General features: G+C 45.1%; 1 protein-coding gene across 1 annotated transcript in view; it reads left to right on the top strand.

Annotated features, from left to right (window-relative positions):
- The first annotated feature begins 1,228 nt into the window (after positions 1-1,228).
- Positions 1,229-20,426, top strand: part of LOC135391215 (uncharacterized) — a 41,061-nt gene continuing 21,863 nt past the window's right edge. Inside the window, exons 1-4 of the mRNA XM_064621370.1 lie at positions 1,229-1,322; positions 3,719-3,977; positions 13,228-13,502; positions 15,426-15,692. Of these exons, the coding sequence (XP_064477440.1) occupies positions 1,229-1,322; positions 3,719-3,977; positions 13,228-13,502; positions 15,426-15,692 (895 nt within the window). The remainder of the gene's footprint in view (positions 1,323-3,718; positions 3,978-13,227; positions 13,503-15,425; positions 15,693-20,426) is intronic.

The following is a 20,426-nucleotide window of genomic DNA, read 5'->3' as shown; positions in this document are numbered from 1 at the left end:
CACCGTGTCTTTGCATTCGTAAATACCAGAGGAACATAGCAAAGGAAAGGGGGGGGGGGTCATGTACAGCTCGCATCACTGTTAATTTGAACGACATTCCGGCCTGCGGACCCTGGTTGTGCTTAGTAGAAATAACGGCGGAGGGTGCACGACATACTAGATTATAACGACCATATGTCATAGGCATGCATTCCCAGCGCCGCATTTGGAAGCTAGCGGTGGCGCTACTAATGGGCCCGGTTATATTGCTTCCTCAATTTCTGCAATACTTTGTACTTCGGCTTACCTTAGTATTTCTGTACAAGCGGTGGATGTCCCACAGGAGAGGCTTCTTTTTACAGTTGATTGTCATTCTACGCGTTTTCGTAGGAGCTGTTGCTGTCGTCTGCTACGGTACTCGTACGTCAGCTTCTGCGCTTTCAAAATTCAAATTTCCATTGTCCAATCACGATGTAGATATTGCGGGCCGATGAGTAGCGCCCCTAGCGGAACGTGCGGACGGGCTCCTCATTGGGGTTGCCGTCTATGACATGGTGGTTATAATCTAGTAGGTCGTGGAAGGGTGTTTTTGTCATCGATTTACACTTTACGAAGGCGTTGTTTTCTGCTAGGCGCTGCCAGGGTGGCCATCTTCCCGCTTCGCAGGCTGGAGCGATGTTCAAGTTAACTTTGACACGAGCCGTACAAGCAGAATAATTACAAGTGACACGTGATAGAGAAGCGTTTAAGAAGCGATTAACGCTAAGCTCGTTCGGACCAGACGCCTCAGTATCCAGAGCAGATGAGCCAAAAGTGTCGCTGCGCAGGATGCTTGCGGCTCTTGGACGGTAGTCTTGCGTTCATCCGCTGAATGACGCACAATGCACTCCTACGTATTGCAACAGCTGCAACTGTTCAATAAGTAGAAACATGTATAAGAGTTCATGCTCGAAGCATATGCAGCGTTTACCCTGACAACAAATAACAGCTTTATGTTTAAGATGAGGAACGGGGAGTTTCATTGCCAGGGGCGATACTCTACCCTATCGCTGGTATAGTGATGTGGGGAATGAAATAAGGAGCCCCTTCACAATAAGGATCGAAGCCCTATTGTGTCCAAAAAGAGGTCAAAAGAGCTTTGAAGGCAGAGCGTTGGTGGGCTCGATTTGGCCAGGTACCAAGCAATTTTGATAGAGAGAAGGGGCGAGAGTACAGCTGACTAAGAGACCCGGAGAGTATGCGGATCGGGATGGTTAGTAGTGTGGGCAATGAAGAAGAATGTGCTCTAGATCCCCTAGAGCACCGCAGTGACAGCATCTGGGAGAGCCAACTTGTCTCAAGCAGTAACGCCACTGAGCTGCAAAAGTCACCTCGAGTCGCATTCGATGAATTAATGCAGCATCTTGAGGAGAGGTGTTTCGTGGCATGGTGGAAAGCGAGCGTGGGATCAACTCTGCTCAGCATAGATGGGGGGACAATGTCTACTCTGAATTCTGTATATACGATCCGTCGAATCAGCTGCTCGTTAGCTGGCGGTCAGGCGCGAGACTGAGGGGGGAGGGGGATAGCTTTATTATATAAGAAATAGGAGGGAAAGGTTAGCCACCGCTGACTGAAGCCCGGTTTCACCTACGCCGATTAACACTTGAACCGAGATCAACGGTCCCTTAACTTGAATTTAATTAACGCTGAACTGTGCTTCACTAAAGGGAGTTATTGTTACTGAAACATTCACCAACGTCACCAACGTTCGTTCACCAACGTGCTGAAACGTCACCAACTGACGTTTGCCAAAAAGAATTGAACGTTAACTTCAAGTTTAGCAACGCTTGATCTCGGTTCAAAGTTAACCAGCGTTGGTAAAACCGTGCCTGAATGATTGTCCGACATCACGAGCGTGATTCTCGTGGGCGGAAGTCATCCCCATATCATCGTCATCATGTATTTCTCTCTCTCTCTCTCTTTCTCGTGGGCACAACCGCAGTAAGCGGATTCGGGTGAGAGTACAATTCGAATAATCCGGTTCCAAACGCAAGCATTTTGGCAGGACTTGCGTAAAACTTCGCATGAAGTAGAAGGGTAGAAAATGCAGCTAGCCGGTAATGAAGTACGAAGGGAAGTGCCTCAGGACGAGCATCCGCCGACATTTCGAACAGAGGCTGTTCATCTTCTGCGCTTCGAATAAAGTAATTTCGTGATGGCAAGCGCTGGACTGTATATATCAGTCCCCTTCCTTGTCTTTCATCATGCAGTTCTCCAGTGCGTACTGGTCCTGTTCAATGACTCACACTTCCTCCCTGGCTTCCATAAGAGCCCGTGTCCCGCAATGCTTCCTTTCTCAGCTGCCCCAGAAGGGCGTCCAGAAGCGCCGTCAAAAGCACGACCGTCTCGGCCATTAGACAAGTTGACGCGTGATGCGGTCGTAAACGTGCGGTTTGACGCCGCATTCGCACGCTCCCGCATTGCGCGTCGTATATCAAGGGAGGGCCGGACGGAAAGCGACAGTGGCAGCAAAAGAGCTTTTGTGTTTATCCACCTCGATGAGACCTTCCGTGGTGGTCAATGTCTCAGTGGTCGGAAGAGAGTCGTGGCAGGTTGGACGCCGTGGTTCTTTGAACCCATTCTCTTCTTCTCTTCCTTTTTTTTTTTTTTTTTTGAAGCGAAAAAGAGGTTCATTCTCTATAGGTAGAAGAACGCATAGAGTGGGTGTAGGTTAAAGGATCTCACGATCTCTTGAAGAACCAGTGCTGGAAGGCTTCTGGAAGTTCTTGGCAGTTTGTGCAGTGTTGCATATTGGCCAGATGGGCGAATCTTTTCATTACGTTCTGTATTTATGTTGTTCGTGCCGTGGTAAGAAGGGACCAACTTACCGTCGAAGCAGAAGCACGTTATATTTTATAGAGCACAATGAGGTGTGCGATACTATCACCTATATTGAAGATATAGGTATACCATAAGGTATATGGCACTATGATCTGGCAGTTATATGACGATATGTCGGATATTGTGTTTGTCGTCGCTTGAAAAACAACAACAATAGTTAAATGATGAATTATAACATAGGGTGTTTCGGCTGCTTTTATGCCGCGGGACCCCACACCAGTCCTTTGTGGTTGATATGTTTTTACGAGCGAGCATGACACGAACGCGAATCAAGCTTGAGCTCCCCAAGCGATGCAGCAGAACTTATCTTTATTATCTGCACATACAGAGAACAGTACGAAATAAATGAAATGTCTTTCAGTACGCCGTAGAGAAACTCCAGAATTCCGAATTAAATTTTTGGTCGTCACATTACCCCTCTTATCACAATCACATCACAACCTCCCATAATCACAAAGCTTGCGTTCTATATAGAGAAACAGCAAGAAAGTTTACTTTCCGCTGCGGCGCAAAATTACTTCTCAACCTCCTTCTCCGTAACAAGCAAATTACACAGACTTTACTAAGAAAGCTGCGATGTACGGTGGTAACATTCTATCCCGTGCGGTCACGCTGCAGTGCAGCAAACCCGGCTTCCCACGAGCTGTATACTTTCTTTCGCACTGCTCGTCTTTCCCAGAGTATCCATAAAGCAGTGTCGGAAAGAAAAAGTAAAACGTGAAGCCCAATTAAGCTGTTCCCGACACTCCGCTATTTCCCTATCAGAACACGAGCATAGTTATTATCGTTCTTTGCATCCAAAAACGCCTTCATCTGTCATTCTTTTCTAATGTTCTTGTTGCTTGTTCCTTCCCAGGTTGTCCAAACGGGTACATCACTTTCGAAGTGATCACCGGCTATGTCTACACTGCGCCGTCGGACACCATCGAATTGAAGCCCGGTACCCTGCAGCTGACGGAGTGCCTGAACCACTGCAAGAGGAATAAGACCTGTCAGTCCGTCAACTTTGAGACCGGTCTCTGCGTCCTTTTCACGTCCAGTGCTACCGAGCGGCCGACGGGACTTTCCATATCTCAATTCCCTGTGTTTACAATATACGCGCAGAAGATCTGTTTATTAGGTGAGTCAAGTTTTCTTCATCGCGAAAGCTTAAGAAAATCCGCAACCGGAAAGCGCACCCGAAAAGTCCAACTGCTTTTTGCTGACACCCGCACATCAAAGTGGATGCTTTATGGGGTCAACAACGGTGTAGGTCTGTAGGCACGTGACCTGTCACGTGGCACCACCAGGCGATTCCATTGCGGAATCATCACAGCAACGATGAAAAAATATATATGTGTATATATATATAGATAGGGGAGAAAAGACACCAGAGACTGAAGTAGGGAGTAGGGGAAGTTATTTATTAAGCTGGCATTTAAACTAAGGGTCTGGGGAAGTCTACGTTTCGGCGGAAGCTCCGCCTTCTTCGGGACTGAGACGAAAATCGATTTTCGATCTGATTTTCGTCTCAGTCCCGAAGAAGGCGGAGCTTCCGCCGAAACGTAGACTTCCCCAGACCCTTAGTTTAAATGCCAGCTTAATAAATAACTTCCCCTACTCCCTACTTCAGTCTCTGGTGTCTTTTCTCCCCTATCTATATTCAACATCCTGGTCGTTCGAACCTAAATTTTGTTGTGTGTATATATATATATATATAAATAACCGATTTCACGAAAGGTTACTTGGCTTTCACTAAAAATTTAGTAGCATTTCAAAAAGAGTTCCGCCATAAACGATACCATATAATGCAGGCGCATATAGATCCGTTGGTCACAATGACTGGCAAGATTTTGCCATTTTTTTCTTATTATTCATTATTTCTATTATTGTTTTTTGTGTTTATTGTTTTATATCATTTAATGTCTTTGACGTATTAATGTTGAGTAATCAGTATATAACTCAGAATGGAGCGGATGACCATAACATAAGTGGCAGCCATGGTGACTACGTATTCAACCACACAGTCTAATCTATCACACCCGTCAATCTAGCAAAAAAAAAAAAAAAAAAGAAAAGAAACACGGCTGGACAAGTATTTCTTCCAAAAACTTTATCATCCAGAAAGTTCGAAATGAGCATACGAAATTCTTCATTCGTAATACCACCGCCGATATCGTAGCATCCTCAGAAGCAGAACCATTCCAATCAACCGCAACCGTTTCCGCCAGGTATAACCGATGTCCGCACGATTTGCATCGCCAAACAGGAACAGTGCCCGAGGAGGACTCGGCCGACTCTCACGTCTACAAATTGGACAGATCTCCGCACGATAGCGGCTCTCACAAACCTGTCGGCACTCTTCTTAACAGTCTGCTAAGACGTTCGCTATGCAAATGAACCTCCACGTCGGGTCCACTCACAATGGGCCACCCGACGGAATTCCCGTTGGAACGCTGGACCACGGTCAACGTCTGACCGATGCGCCACGTGCTTCACAGGGGGAAGGGGGGGTATATTTCATGCAAAGTAAAAAAAAAAAAGAGAGAGATAAGGGAAAGGTTAGCCACGTGCTTCACAGTTTGATCAGATTCTCGGTAGTAAATGCTAGCACTTATGTGACAGATACTGTGGCGTCGTGGGATCGGCATGCTAACGAAGAGTTGTTTTACCGTTATCTCGCTGGAGTTTATCACAGCCAGGAGGGCTAAATTTATGCATGCAGTGAGTGGTGATAAAAGGTCGTAAATTTAAGGTCCAGAAGCTGTTCTACGAGTGATGGAATGCAGACACTGCTGGTGATGCAGTGCGATAACGATGGGGATATCTTGTTTCGCTTTTGCGTAGGGGATATCTTATCAGAGGCAGCACTACACGACTATACTTGACAACGACTGACACCAGAGATTTGTGGGGAACGTTTTCCAAACTAGAGGATGTTGCTTGAATCGTTTTCACCAGTTATCTTTGTCGACGAAAGCCGGTCCTTCCGCATCACATCGGCCGGCCACTTTCATTTGCTTCCTGAAGCAATATTTCTTCAGTTTAGTACGCGTGGCATTTGTAATACAGGCGGTCTGCCCAATTGTGACACATTACGGAAATCTCCACTGACAACGGAGAATTAGATTATGATACCCAAGCGCTGTGGGGCCCAAAACAAATAAGTGGTCGTCACTGGTCATGCGCAGAACCCAAACAGTGTTTTGCGCAATACGACGAGTGAAGATACCTTATTTCTTTTAGGTCCCAAAGCGCACATGGATACCCGAATTATAGAAATCTCTAATATAAACTTTACCAGAGACAGAAATCGCGCTCTACAGCGTACATATAAGTTATCCATATGTAAGCTATATGTAATACACTGCGTCCATCATACATACACGTCACTTTACATACACATAATACACATCACCCAGCGTCAAAACCATCCCAATCTCTCACAACACTCCCGTCATCATCACTTGCGTGAAGTTGTGTCTGAGACGTTACGACATCTTCCCATAGTGTTCAGCAGGCCGTCACAACACACAGGCAACGTGTTTACTTTTCCACATCGCATGCTGTCTGCAATTGTGCTGTCTCAAGCCAACCAAAAAACGTGTTTGGAATCACGAATTACAGAAGGACCTGCGCGCAAATACAAACACCGACGGAAGACTTGTATTGAGTCTACGAGCTTTCAGGCGTGGCAGTCAGGGTCTTGATTGCCAAGTGCGAGTTAGTTGGGCACTTTTTCTTTTTCCCGGATATCGAGGGCCAGATGGCAGGTTACGGACGAAGACTTTTCAAGGAGCGAGTCAACTGGAGGAGAGAGGGGAGGGGGCAGTCGAGAAGGTGAGCGGGAGTGACGGCAGACGGACGCTTGCGAAGCGAAGGGCTCTTGTCTGTGTTTCTCGTATGGGTATTGCGTTTTGGTTTTAGGGAAGTGCGCTTTGGTGTAGAAGAACACAGAACTTTTCCCTCTCCCCCGAGCAACCTGCCGCCAGCCTAGGCAGGCCGACCCCTCGTCTACACAACGTTACTCCCCCCCCCCCCCACAAAAAAAAAAAGACTACACACTCTTTTTAATACTGGCTTGTTCCGGAAAATTTTACGTTCACTGTTTAAGGCATTAAGTAACGCATCAACATGCATGCAAACACATCTTTTCCCTGTCATTATGCTTGGTAATTTTTTAAAATTACATTTTTCTGATTCACAGCTAATAATCAGACTACAACCCCCCAACAGCAACAACATATATATTGTGATGATGAAGTGGGGAGGTTTTCCACTCTAGGAGTGGAACGCTACCCTATAGATAGGGGTCTAATATGAGTGGTGACAATGATGAGTAATGACGATGAGAGATGACGGGAATGATCGGAGTGGCGATGGCGATGCTGAACGTGATCGTGATGGTGGGAATGTCCGAGGGCGCTGCTGGGGTCATAATGAGTCCTTACTTATCCAGAACTTATCGAAGATAGCCGATCCTGCATACAGTACTACTATACCTAGTTTTTTTTTATTTATTTCCGGCACCAATCAGATAAATGCAGCTCAATAAAATCGTAGGGCATTAAGACTAAGCAGATGTAATATAATAATATCACTAATAGTTACAGTGACGTTTGCTTATGTTACTAACTTACTATTACTTACATTGCAAAGCAAGGTATAGTAATGGAAAGGGAATGATAGTAAACAAAATTGAGACGCGTTCGCCAAAGAGGCCCCCTCGCACCAATACTCCTGACGTGAATATCCCTTACAAATTAGAATGTGACTACTCTAATCGTCTTACTAACGCGTACACACTATTTCACTCTCCTTGTTTTCATGACGACCATGATGATGTGAAGTCTGATAATGAACAAACAACAACAACAACAACTTTATTTTCTGACGATGATTGGGGATAATGAACGAAGTACTTAGCGGAGATATTAGATCATCGTTCATGGCTCGCCAATCAGCGAGCAGGCTTCCTACATCTCATTTCTTTCTTTATATCTGTTTATTTTATTTAAAGCACTAATCTCATTCATCCATCGTCCATATCACCTCACACCCTTTTATCCCATACTAACCAATGCGCTCTGGGGCCGGTATAGACACAAAGTAAGCGGTGAATTTCCTCACCCGTCGTTATTGCATGTATTACTTGTTACCGTTATTTAATTATTGTAAGAGGGGATCATGGGAAGCAGGTACGAATTTTCTCAGCAGGTTTGCAACTCAGCACAGGAGCACAAGTGTCACGTCGGGCATTTGGTATTCATTCTGGTGGGCTGGTGGTTCTTTCTGGTGTGCTGCACGTTGGCTGGGCTATCGGAGAGAGAAAGGGCTCTCCTGGCTAGATAATTAATAGGTAACTAATCCATTTTGTAACAGCGTTCGGTGTGATGTCTGCGTGACTTCAGTGTGTGCCCTTTGTGGTGGCTTTAGCGCTTTTATTGAAAAAGACAAGAGCACCTGTGAGGACAATAAGCAAGGCATTAACGCTTGCAGAGCTAGCTGTTACTTCATCGACGGAACCTCATCTGTGGCGCCCTCCATACGTACGGGTTACGACATCCTGCGTGGCCAGAAATGACCACCACTCTCCAAATTTTCCCACCGTGGTCGATAAACCACAGATCACAAAAGAATCATGCAGGTAAAGGGAACGCGGTAACGACAGAGAAAAAAGAACCAGTTTTCCCTAAATGTGTGATGCGTGACTTGTCTGGAGGTGCATGTAGGTGGCCGAAACGTCACACGCACATAGAACGCGTCTGTAACGCTAGATCGCGTGCGCTGACAGACAAGAGACGGAATACATCGCTAACAGGCCTCCCTTTGTGTACATTTCACAAGTTGTCACAGTGCCAGCGTCAGTGCCTGAGAAAAAGTGATTGAACGCGCGTGAATGTGTCGAAATGCTAACAACCTTTTCTTCATGACGAAGGTACAATGGCATCGTGGTGTGTACAAACATACAGCCTTGCTTCTTGTCACGCTTATATGTGAGAAATACCCTGTCAGAGTTGTGATGCTTGATTTGACACAGTGGAAACCTGTCTTTCTTTGGGAGGAGGCGAGGTGTGGCTGTGATATGTGGGTGCAAATTTCGTAAGATATAATAATGACGGGAAGTCTTGCGTGATGCAATCATTTGCTACGCGTCCGAGTTACGTAAGTACACTAACTAAAGTCACGTAACTAAAGCAACAATTTTTAGGAATGTTTGTTATTGCCGCCACAGGTAATACCTTCGACAGCCATCAGTTCTTTTTGGCAGAATGCACGAAAGTCCAGGCTAAGTTTAGCGACTTTTTATAGTGTTGTATTGGGACTAAACTTCAGGGCTAGGGAACTAAAATGAAGAGTAACCGCAGTCTAGGAGACTACAGAAGCTGTGATTGCTTTCCAATATACTCCCTTTTTTTTCCTTTAGAGTACACGTCGGCACTAACATATCCATTTATTATTATTTAACTGTCTTATTTAGTCCGGTATTCCCAAATAGCTGCGGCACATTGTGGTCGTCCTCGTCGTCACAGACCCCGCCACAGGCTAAAGGCACTTGCGTTTACAGACTTCCTTTAAAGTAGTTACGCAGCCCAAACGACCTGCTCACTCAACTACTAAGTCCGTCTTCAACCTTGACTCCTCCGAAACGCTTCACCGGACGGCGCCTGTTTGGCCCGAACCGATGATCGAGTTCTTTCCAGGCGACTGATTTTCACAGCACTTCTAAACAATTTCGAGGGGCCCTGGGAAGCTCGCAGTCTGCGACCCAGTTACCCAAAGCAAAGTATGCTGTGAAGATTTCAACTCAAAATGGCGCGGTGGCGCTTACGTTCTGCTGGTGCGTCCAAAGCTATGTGGACCAGATTCAAACCTAAGTTACTAGCAGCGCACTAAAGACGGGGACACATAGGAAAAGACAGACAAACATCTCGCTGCATTAAAACGGCGATTTGTTGCTGCTTTTCCATGCTTGAACGTTTCAGGGTCTAAAAAAAAAGAACACACAGACTAGATCAGACAGACACACGATGCTTCAACTGTCAACAACCTTTACTCAAAGAGCTGTTATAAGAAAATTTATTAACATCAGAGCGCTATCTAGTTGGGAGATTCTACTGGGAGATTTATGAGACATTCCTGATAATAATAAAAAGGCAGGTGAAAGATTTGTCAGTGAAGCATCTGTTTCTTTGTTTCCCCATGAGCATATGACCTTCTAGAAACATGCAAAGTAATGTAGTGTACTCCCCTGTACCTCCTCCTTTCTTACTTTTTCGTGTATTTAACTGTGTATTACCGTTTTTAACTTTTTTTTTGTGTGTGCATCTAACTAGACAGCTGCCTGAGTAAAGGTCAGTGACAGCCTCGTGTGTGCCTGTCTGATCTAGTTAGTGTGTTTTGTTAGCTCCTGAAACCTTCCAGCATGGAGTCCACCTCTCCTGCACTCAAAGCTAGAGAATATTTTATTATACGCACATTTAAATAAATACGTATGAGTGCTTCGAGTGTGTGGCTGGCTTTTCTTGTGTGCCCTCGTCTTTAGTGCACTGCTAGTGTGTTTAACTTAGGTTCGCTTCAACCACCCCAATTCCGCACAGTTGTCTAGATTCAAAGATTCAAAGATCAAGGGCTGGATCTTCGAGACAAAGAAGTTAAAGTACTACAACGAGGTAAAACAAAACAAAAAAAATATTTGAATTTGTACAAGAACCAACCTCACTCGAAAGCTCAGTACGCAAAAAATAAATGCCGCCGGTGAACATTACGTACTTCCACGGATTTTTACAAAAACGCAAAACTTCATAGTTTCGGATTCTCGGCAAGAGAAGGTGACGTCACCGGCTGCTCTTGCGTCTGTCTCCTAGCAACAGCGCGTGCATCTTCCCAGCCCCCGCTCTCCGGTCGGCGTTGGAAAATTGCCCAGCCAGCTGTGGTGAGGGGCCGGAAATGAACCTTGGACTAGGAGCACTGATGTAGCTGGGGGGGGGGGGGGGGGGTTAGGAGGCTCATACCCCTCCCGAATCGTACCTTTGGTAGTGTATTTGGGAGAGGGACACGAAGGGGAAATCCTCCTCCCCCATGTAAAGTCACCATAGAACCCCTCCCGAAATATCTTTCCGGCTACGCTGCTGACTAGGAGCATCGTTGCCAGACGACTGATTTTCGCACCCTGTGACGTCATAGTTCTCAAAACTAGAAATTAATTGGAAGTAAATAACATTAATTTTAATTAATAAATATAGAAACCAGGTATTGGCACGGCACAGGAGAAACATATACTTATTCGATCGAGGCTTGATTTATTCGAGAGCGAGGGAAGGCAGAGAGAAAGCACAAAACCCACACGACGACGACTCAAATGTCGAATTAAAAACAAAATTTCAATTCCAGTTTGCAGGCAGTGTGCAGTCACAGTAAGTCCCATTCACTTTGCGGCTTTGTCACTGGTTCATCGCCTCTTGGGACCCAACACAAAAGAGGATCGACATACTAACGATTCGAAACGAAAAATCTATCAGAAGGTCCTTCAAGTGACAATTTCTATGCGTGTAAACTGGGTCTTGAGGATACCCCGGAGGAATTCGCGGAAACTTTTTGGCGCTTTCCACGAAAAAGGAAAAAAAAATACTTCGCTTCAGGAAAATCTAAGAATATATCTTTTTCCCATATAGGAGTAGGAAGCATTCGTCTGTGAGGACCAAATCTCTGTTTGTTTGTCTGTCTTTCCATTCCTTTATCGCGTGTAAAAATATTATACTGTTTATCCTATTCCGGTTACAGCTTAGTAGTCTTTATTGTCTTTGGCTATTTCTTATTTCCGATATTTGGTTGGTTGCGAAAAAAAAAGAAGTGTATTTAATTGGTACCGACTTGCGCAGACGACAGTCAAAAATTGATCGATCGACTCTCCCAGATCTGCTGTTTAGTGTTCCAAAACGAAGAACGACATGGTGCACTGGAATGTTGCTTCGTCTTTGGATATAAACGAATAGGACAACCACCGAGACCCAGTTCGCATCATATTTCTCGTGACCGGAAGCCAGTCCATATCTTCCGCAAGATCCTGCCTGCAGTCGACTCCTTTGGCAATCGGATTACTGCTATAAATTCCGTGCCGATGGTTTCGTAAGGACCCGGATGTCTCAGAGGATTACACCTCTAGACACCATTTTTACGACCAGCTATCGCTGTCCATCAGCGTTTTTGAAAAGCAACCACATAGGAGACAAGTTGATTGCTTCTTATATGAGCCTCCTGAATACAACCACTGACCATGTTCGCCGTTTTTAAAGGGGGAGGGGGGGGGGGGACGTTGCGTGCAGAAAAGCTGGAATGTCTAATGGTATCCTTCTTCGATATTTTCACGCTACTATGTGAAAAGGACGAATAATGGCCTTTGAGGATCATCCGACGTTCAGGCCGACTTGGGAATTCCTTAGCTGGTTTTGGTCGGCGATGTCTCAACTCAATGTATCTCGTAAGAATTCCATTCCTGCCGATATACTTTTCAGAGACATTCGCGGGATGTTCAATTAATGGCCCCGTTCAAAATTCCTGTCTACTTCTAATCTAATCTAATCTAATCCTGCACTCTAAAAACGGAAGCTCACAACACAGCACGATCAATGCCAACGAGCATTTAACGAGCTTAATAACAGTGGTATATACAATGAAACAGCGAAGCACAGTGTTACATACAATGAAAACCAGTGAAACTATGAGAAATGTTGAGTTAACAGTGAAGAAAAACTGCACAGTACTAAAGTCGCGTACAGACGCTATTAACACGCACAGGGGTCGTGATCACATTGTATAAAACTCAGAAGGAAAGCAATGATCAGCTTTCATTTGATGTTCAAACACTGCATGGGGGCCACTGGCAAAGCAATTCAGCGGTGCGTGAAAAATACTAAATAATTGTATTACTTTATTAAAGAACATGCGCGCAAATTGTTACAAAAGAGGGTGCATGCCCCCTCCTTCTCACCAAATCAGGAGACACAGCAATATTACCCCCGAATGGTGGATGGCTTTTTGTTTTTATTGAATTCTTTTAGTTTCAGTTTACAATGATTGACTGTGGAACAAAAAGGCCATATTGCCTGACGTGGTCCCAAGCCTTTCGAGCGTTCTGTTCAGCTACTAGAGTGTATAGGGGGTGATTTTCAGACTCATTTTGTCCGGCTTCTGCCACTCGTATATTGGTTGGAGATATTATATCGCTTTCGGAAAACCTTCGGGGGATGTCGAAGAAGTCTTGGGGTAGTTTTTGGGGTTTGTGTTGGATGCAGGCAAAATATCCGACGCTCCAAACGCTTTGTGTGACATTTCGCTCTCCGAGATACGATACCGTCAATATAAGGTGCACTGTATGCTGATTACAGGGAAGAAGCCTTGTCAACGAGACTGGAAGTTCGAGAGAGTAACGGGCTATGAACTGAGGGACCTGGCACGGAAGACGCTCCACGCTTCGTCCAGAGAGCAATGCATGGACCTGTGTCTCGACGAGGAAGAGTTCGAATGCCGGTCCGCGAACTACGAACCCTCGTCCGGAGATTGTGCCTTGAGTGACATGGACAGACACTCCGTTATCGGAGATCGATACTTCATTCCGTCTACAGAAACGAACGAGTACCTCGAAAACAACTGCGTTGACGGTGAGTTATGCTACCGATTAAATTCATTGTCTCAGAGAAAAAGAAGAAAAAAGAGAAGGCATAATGGTACTACGACTTTCCTTCTTCTCTTTTTTTCCTTCGACGATTTACGCGATGAATGTTTATTGGCATTTCTGTCGAAGTTATATAGCATGCCGTAATCGTGTTCAAGCGCTACGTGTATTTATTCAGATTATTTTTAATCTGTGTTCACGTCCTGTGTTGTCATAGTTTTAGACTTTTTTGCTTTGCCCTCATTCTGTCTTATACTATGTATAACAACAAAAAAATGTAAGCTGCGGGGAGTAATTACAGCTCCCAGTCCCCTATATACCAATTACATCAACCCCTTATATACACCCCTTGCGCTGGGCTTACTCCCTGGCTCTGCAAGTAGTCCCTAAACTTAGCGAATAGTCCCCTGAATGCGACAGTCCACGTAAATGTGCGCCAGGGTTGCGGAATGGGATCACCCATTCCATTCCCATTCCGAGGAATGAAGATATGTGATAATTCCATTCCTTTCAATTCCTCGGAATGAAAAGGTATGGTCAATTCCCACTCCTGGAATGGCTTGGCAACCCCATTCCATTCCTTTAATTCCACCAATAAAAGAATTAGGACCGGTAACCGTACTAGCTAGCCGAGCAGTGCTATACAGGAGATTGACATTACCCAGCACGGAAAAAGCAGAAAGACAAGGTTATTTCGCCCTCCTCCTCTCCTCCTCTTCATTGGCATCATCATTACAGGAGTTTTCCACTAAAGTAACAGGTGCAATTGATTTGGGGTTACGGGCTTCACACTACTGAAGCCAAAGTCTCCATTTTATTTTTTCTTAAAACCAAACCAAACCATCGCCCTTGACCGTGTGGCACCCAGACCATTACACTCCAATTCCATTCCGCATGCGAAAAAAATGCCTAATTTCATTCCCATTCCATTCCCAGGACAGTTTCGCCATTCCATTTCAATTCCATTCCGGGCTCTGATAAATCTGGAATGATTCCGGAATCATTCCAACCCAGCAGTGGCAACTCCGCAAACCTGATGTGCGCCATGCGGAAATTTTATGTTGTAATACATAATACGTAATACGCAGCAACACAATATAATTACGCGATTTCACGTATTCGCAGCCAGGAATTCACAGACAGTTCTATCCTAACAAAATGTGACATGTCAGTTTAGTTCAAAGTATTGTCATTTACGCAGACAGAAGGACTCTGAAAGCAATTAAAGCATGAATGCGTGAAATTCAGCAAAGCGTTAAATGGAGTCCCCAGTCTGTGATATTTATTTACTTCCATGGTATTTAGCCCCAAAAGCGACCAATAGTTGTGGCACTGCGTCTAGTTCTTAGCCTAAGGATTAAATTGCACTTTTCATTTCGCAGTGTAGGTTACAGAGTTACATAGCACTTTGACTGAAAAGTACGAAAATGTTTTGCTACAGGTCGGTTCCGTTTCACGCTGTACATCCTAAGTCGGGAATAGACCTCTCCCTGTCTGTAAGCGAATGACGTCATAGTGTTCGACAGCGCCACCAATTTGGTAGAGTTGAACTACGCCCGAAGCTATAGGGGGCGAACAAGGTCGCGCCCGAAAGCCACGGTCTTGAGGGGATTACGATGGTCTCTGAAAGGGACGCGACCTTCGGTCCTACTTTTCTTTCAATAGGAGGCAGCGAACAAGTGCCCATTCCTGGAACCCAGCCCTCCCCTTGCGATTTGTTTCGGTTTCAGTCTGTCTACCAACGTCATGATGACGTTTCTCGGGTAGAGGTCTGGAGTTGGAGTTGATATTTACAGAATATTGCTTGTGAAATATGCCTCTTATACCTTTCGTGAACGTTCCATACACTAGAGGTGCGAAACCGACTATTGCTCATTGGCCTTTCCCTTTACATGTTTTACTCTTGCAGATCCCGTACGGCTCTGTGAATTCCGCACCGTCAACGGCAAGATTCTGAAGACGGTTGACGCGGTATTTCAGAACGTGACCACCGTGGAGGAATGTCGTCAGCTGTGCCTGTCGGTGCCTTACCGCTGTCACTCGTTTGACATGGGTGACCCCGCAAACAGCGTTTGTCGTCTCAGTCATCTTGCGCGGGCGTCGCTCACCCACATTGAGAGCCCCTACCTCGAGATTCCAGGAGCTACAACAAACGAACTGGCAGCCTGCTACAACGGTGAGTAGCACAATGACACGGGTGTCTATTAGAGGTGCAACAAATAATGGAATTTTGAATATCGATAAATATCGATATCTGAAACAAAATGCCGATAAACATCGACCAAGATAACCGTCAAAACTCTTTCATCTATATATATATATATATATAGAAAAAGTAAAAAAATAGCCGAAGCTCTGTAGCTGCACGTTGAGCATATGTTTACAATTTGGTCGTGCACTCCCAGCCAAGGACAGCTGTTTCGCTCTACTTGGAGCTCGTCAGCCTGGCGTATAGATATATCGATACCCGCAAGACGAAATGTCGATATTTCATCGATATTTGACTATAGTTATCAATATCGGCAAGAAAAGTATCGGTATTTTATCAATAGATGGCAATATTCGCAAGAAAAATGCCGATATTAACATACAATATTTAGCGATATTTGATAAAATATCGATACCATCGGCAAACATCCGGAAGGAGTTCGATATTTAGCGAGCTTTAGTACATAGGAAGAACTCTACGAGAACGATAACTTATACTAACAACTAAAGGAAGTTATCACATCCGAGTTTAGCAATCACTGTATCTTGAACTTTTAGTAGCGAGGAGTCGAGGACACAGAACACAGAGGAGGGCCGGTCACCTGTTAGCTCTCAATTGAGATTAAAATACAGTGTAAATACAGTAAAAAAAAAAATCTGCAGCAATCTCCAGTTAAAATATAAGATACCAGATGAATTTGTTAGGTATTCAAAGTTCGCGGTAAGTACAAACCAAGCTAAGGCTGACGACGTACCGCAGCACATGGCATAGATTTGGTATTTGTTAGGCACCGTCTCAATTTTTTTCATTTTTTTCTGAAAAGGTTTTATTAACAGTGATTACTTATGTGTCACACATGAAAACCAATCGCCGACTATATACACGAGGGTGGCATGCCTATGCTTTGAAAACTACCTTTCCCCTTTTCTCATTCTCGAAACTGCATTTTTATACTACATTTTAGAAACAACGCGTGTCAGCTGAAAGTTAGCAGGCGTCGTCTCCTTCTTTATGCTATGTGTCCTTGCTGGTGAATGTTCAAAATGTACATGTACAAACGACAGCGATTTACTCCGTCATTACCGAGTAGTGATAGAACCAATGTATAGTAGATCTAATATTACAAGAAATAAGGTTATTATTGTCATTATGAGTCACAGAAACCGTAGTTGAGTACGGCATGCGGTGAACGGCAGCCAGCACATGGCATAACGATGAACAGAACAAAAAAAAAAAAAAAAGAGAAGAAGAAGAAGAGGGGGAAGCCATACTTACGCCATAATAACAAACTACAAGTCAAACCAAGCCAAATTTCACGGACAAGAAAAATATTCACGTGGCCCCTTCCCCACATTTTGTCCTTCCATCCAGTGCATTTGAGCGTGACAAACGAGAAGAAAAAAGAAAGAAAAAAAAGTACGGAAAAGCACGGAAACGAATACTAAATCACTCTGCTCACGCTTTTCCTGCGTTTTTTTATTCGTCTCCTTATTATTATTGCTCTCCACGGCGGCAGCGTGAAGGAAAACGGAAACATGACGCATCGGTCACATTTTATTCCACATTTTGATATGCCAAGCTGCACTCACCCATGCCGGAAGTTCATAGCAAAGCACATGTACGATCGGCATACCGGTTCCGTACCGTCGATAGCCAACGAGCGAAACGAAAATGTCGTTGATCTCCCTGTACCAACCAAAAACATCCGCAGTTCCCAAAGCGGTATTCACCGTATATACGTCGAGAAAAATATGCGAATCTTCCGCTCCAATCCTTGTTACAGGAAAGAAGCAAAAAAGTACGTAGCCCTCGGCATAACAAAGGCGTAACCAGTTGTCGATATAACTCACGCCCTCATCTTCCATGCATCGCGTCACCCGCAGACATGTGTATCAGCGGGTTTCCAGACGATTATTCCAGAAACCTGCTGAAGCTCCCCGTCCGAGTTGCTCGCGCACGTGAGATACGGGGAGTTTTAGTGCGTTTTAAGAGCAGGATTTACAGCGTACTTGCTCTCAGCTTCTCGACCCTAGTGTGTCACGTGATGCGTTCGGAATGATAATGAGCTGGAAGTCTTGTGTGAGAAGCGCGCGCGAGGAAGAATTCCCTATTGCGAGGCCGTGAACTTGCGTTTCATTGCGTACAAAGTAACCGGTTAACAGTGCATGCCCTCGAGGAAGTTTCGATGCGTGTACCGCATGGAATGTTCGCCGCTTTACGCCTTCGTCAAGTGTGTGTAGGCCATGTTTGGGTGGCTTCACAACCCGTTGGTGATTGATAGCGGTTCAGCAGTGGGGTGCGCTTCCGTGTGCGGAAGTCAGAAGAATGTTACCGGAGGAGAATAGGGACACTTAAACCAGAGCTACATAAATGCAGTCATCTGCTTTCTTATTATAGTGTTGGGCAATATACTTCGACTAAATTCGCATAGCAACAACAACAATAACAAATAAATCGTGACTATGACGCGGGGTGATTCACCGCTGGAGAGCTACTACCCCATTACACGCGAAACATTAGATGTGAGATATGAGAATGAAGTTAAAGTTATGTGCAAGTACAACAACTGAACTCACCTCCACTGGCTACGCTACGCTGCAAAAAGGAAGATGAAGAAGAAACAAAAACACACATGAAAGAAGCATCAATGGCCATTGAGACATAGAGGATGACTCTACAGCGTCTAGAGCAAACTGGTAGACAAGAGGAACTCCAAGAACATCCAGAAGACATCGACGGTGTTGCACGTGGCTCTGGCATGGGCCAAGAATTGTAGCCAGGTTGAATGTCTGTCTGCTAGCAGTATTAAACTGTGCACAGAGTTGCCGCCTCTCCGTTTCGTATAGAGCTCACATTCTGTTAGGGCGTGCTCAATGTTCGCCACGACGCCGTATTTGGAGCATAGGCTGCTGTCACAGTATCCGATTCGGTACTTGAATTGGGGAGTGAAGGCTCGCATATAGCAACAATGCTCAATCGCCTTTAGCTCAGTGGCGTGTGCAAAAGCAGACGTGAAAGACCTAATATGATCTCTTACACAGAGTATGACTAGACAGCAATGGCTACAAGGCGACGGGCACTCCTCGTTGTTCCACCTAGTAGACCCGGAACTGAAATTCAGAGTTCCGTCCACGTTACCATGGTCTATCTATCCAGATGCTCTTGCACAGGTTCCTTTTGAATATTCCGTAAAGGCGCCATTTCCTCCATAAAATTGGGAAGGTTGATTCAGGCTGATGCAACCGTGGAGGACACTGAGCACATTCTCGTGCACTTCCAGATACTGTATGCATCTCAAAGGGCTACCATGGAATGTGCTCTCGACCGAGTGGAAAACCGCAACCTTGACCTGGTAAAAGTGCTGGGTCCTTGGCTACCCGACAACAGGGATACTGCCTTGTCAGCGCTTGTGACATTCATTCAGAGCAGTGCGTTGGAGTCAGTAATTTAGGACCGTGTGCTTCATTGCGCGCTACGCTAACAGATTATTTGGCCTGTGGCAGATGTCTATCGCCTGCACGTAGGGCAAGCCAAAGCGGTGTCTTTTTTTTCTTTTTTTTTTTGGAGGGCGACTGTTTATGGGAGTAGTCGAAGTGTCATGTGATGATTTTCGCCGACATCAACATTAACTCCCGTGGCGTCTGCTCGCGTGTGGTACCGTGAAACCGAAACCAGATACGAACCTGCCGTTCGTTCTTCTTGTTTATCAAAAATATGTCGTCGCTCTTCCCGATGAAACCTTGCACTTGGCAACTACATGTTTACGACTCTAATCTCCAAGTTAGCTGATAGTTCCTGTTTCAGCGTCGCGTGGGGTGTCTCCTCGCCAGGACTTAGCGTATACATGCGTACCGTACGCACACTACGGAAAACTCCGAATGCAATGGCGTACTATTTCTAGCCTGCTGCATGACACAATCCCACGAACCTCGTTAGACTAATTGGAAATAATGGCCTCAGCTCCCGCATATCTGGCCGTCATTAATTGATGTGAACGCCACGTCGTAGCGTAGAAACTTTTCTACGGCGGTTAAATGATGACGAAAAATCGCATATTTTACACATTATTGATCACCCACAAAATAAAGGCACCTCAAAGAAGGAGGTTAATCTCATTAAAGCGATAGGAAAATATATCTAAACTCGATACATCCAAAGATATTGCGCGTATGTTAAGCAATCTACCTCCTAGACAATTTTTGTCTTGTATACATAGTTAGCCGACAAGACCACATCTTAGTGTGAACTGCTGACACCGTAATTTTATAGATCTGTAGTGAGCTATATTGTTTTCCCGCTGTATTGATTGAGTGCCCGTGGGAATCTGAGGGATCCCGCTGTGTTTTGTTTTGATTGCTGTGAGGATTTTGATTGAGAGGATGTAATAGCTATGCAGCTCTTGCAATGGAGCAGGTAGCACCCATGGTGGGCTGCTGAAAGCTCCAACGGTTAACTTTATTTTACTAATTTATTAACTAACGAACTAACTAACTACGTGCAAGGTGTACCGCATGGCGAACTCCACTGGTCGTTGCAGTGCACAAAAGTACACATTGGCTTGAGTGTAAACTCATGCTACACTGGTCGCTTCGGTGCAACGTGCACCGCGATTCGTCGGTCCTGCCGTTCGCTCTTCGTTCGTTTCTGTACTCAACCTGCACCGGCACACGCACACTGCGCGACACGGAAAGGACCAGCGGA

The sequence above is a fragment of the Ornithodoros turicata genome, chromosome 4 (genome assembly GCF_037126465.1).
Source record: "Ornithodoros turicata isolate Travis chromosome 4, ASM3712646v1, whole genome shotgun sequence".
NCBI lineage: Eukaryota > Metazoa > Arthropoda > Arachnida > Ixodida > Argasidae > Ornithodoros > Ornithodoros turicata.
The sequence above is the reverse complement of the archived record's forward strand: the minus strand, read 5'-3'. Positions and strand labels throughout refer to the sequence as shown.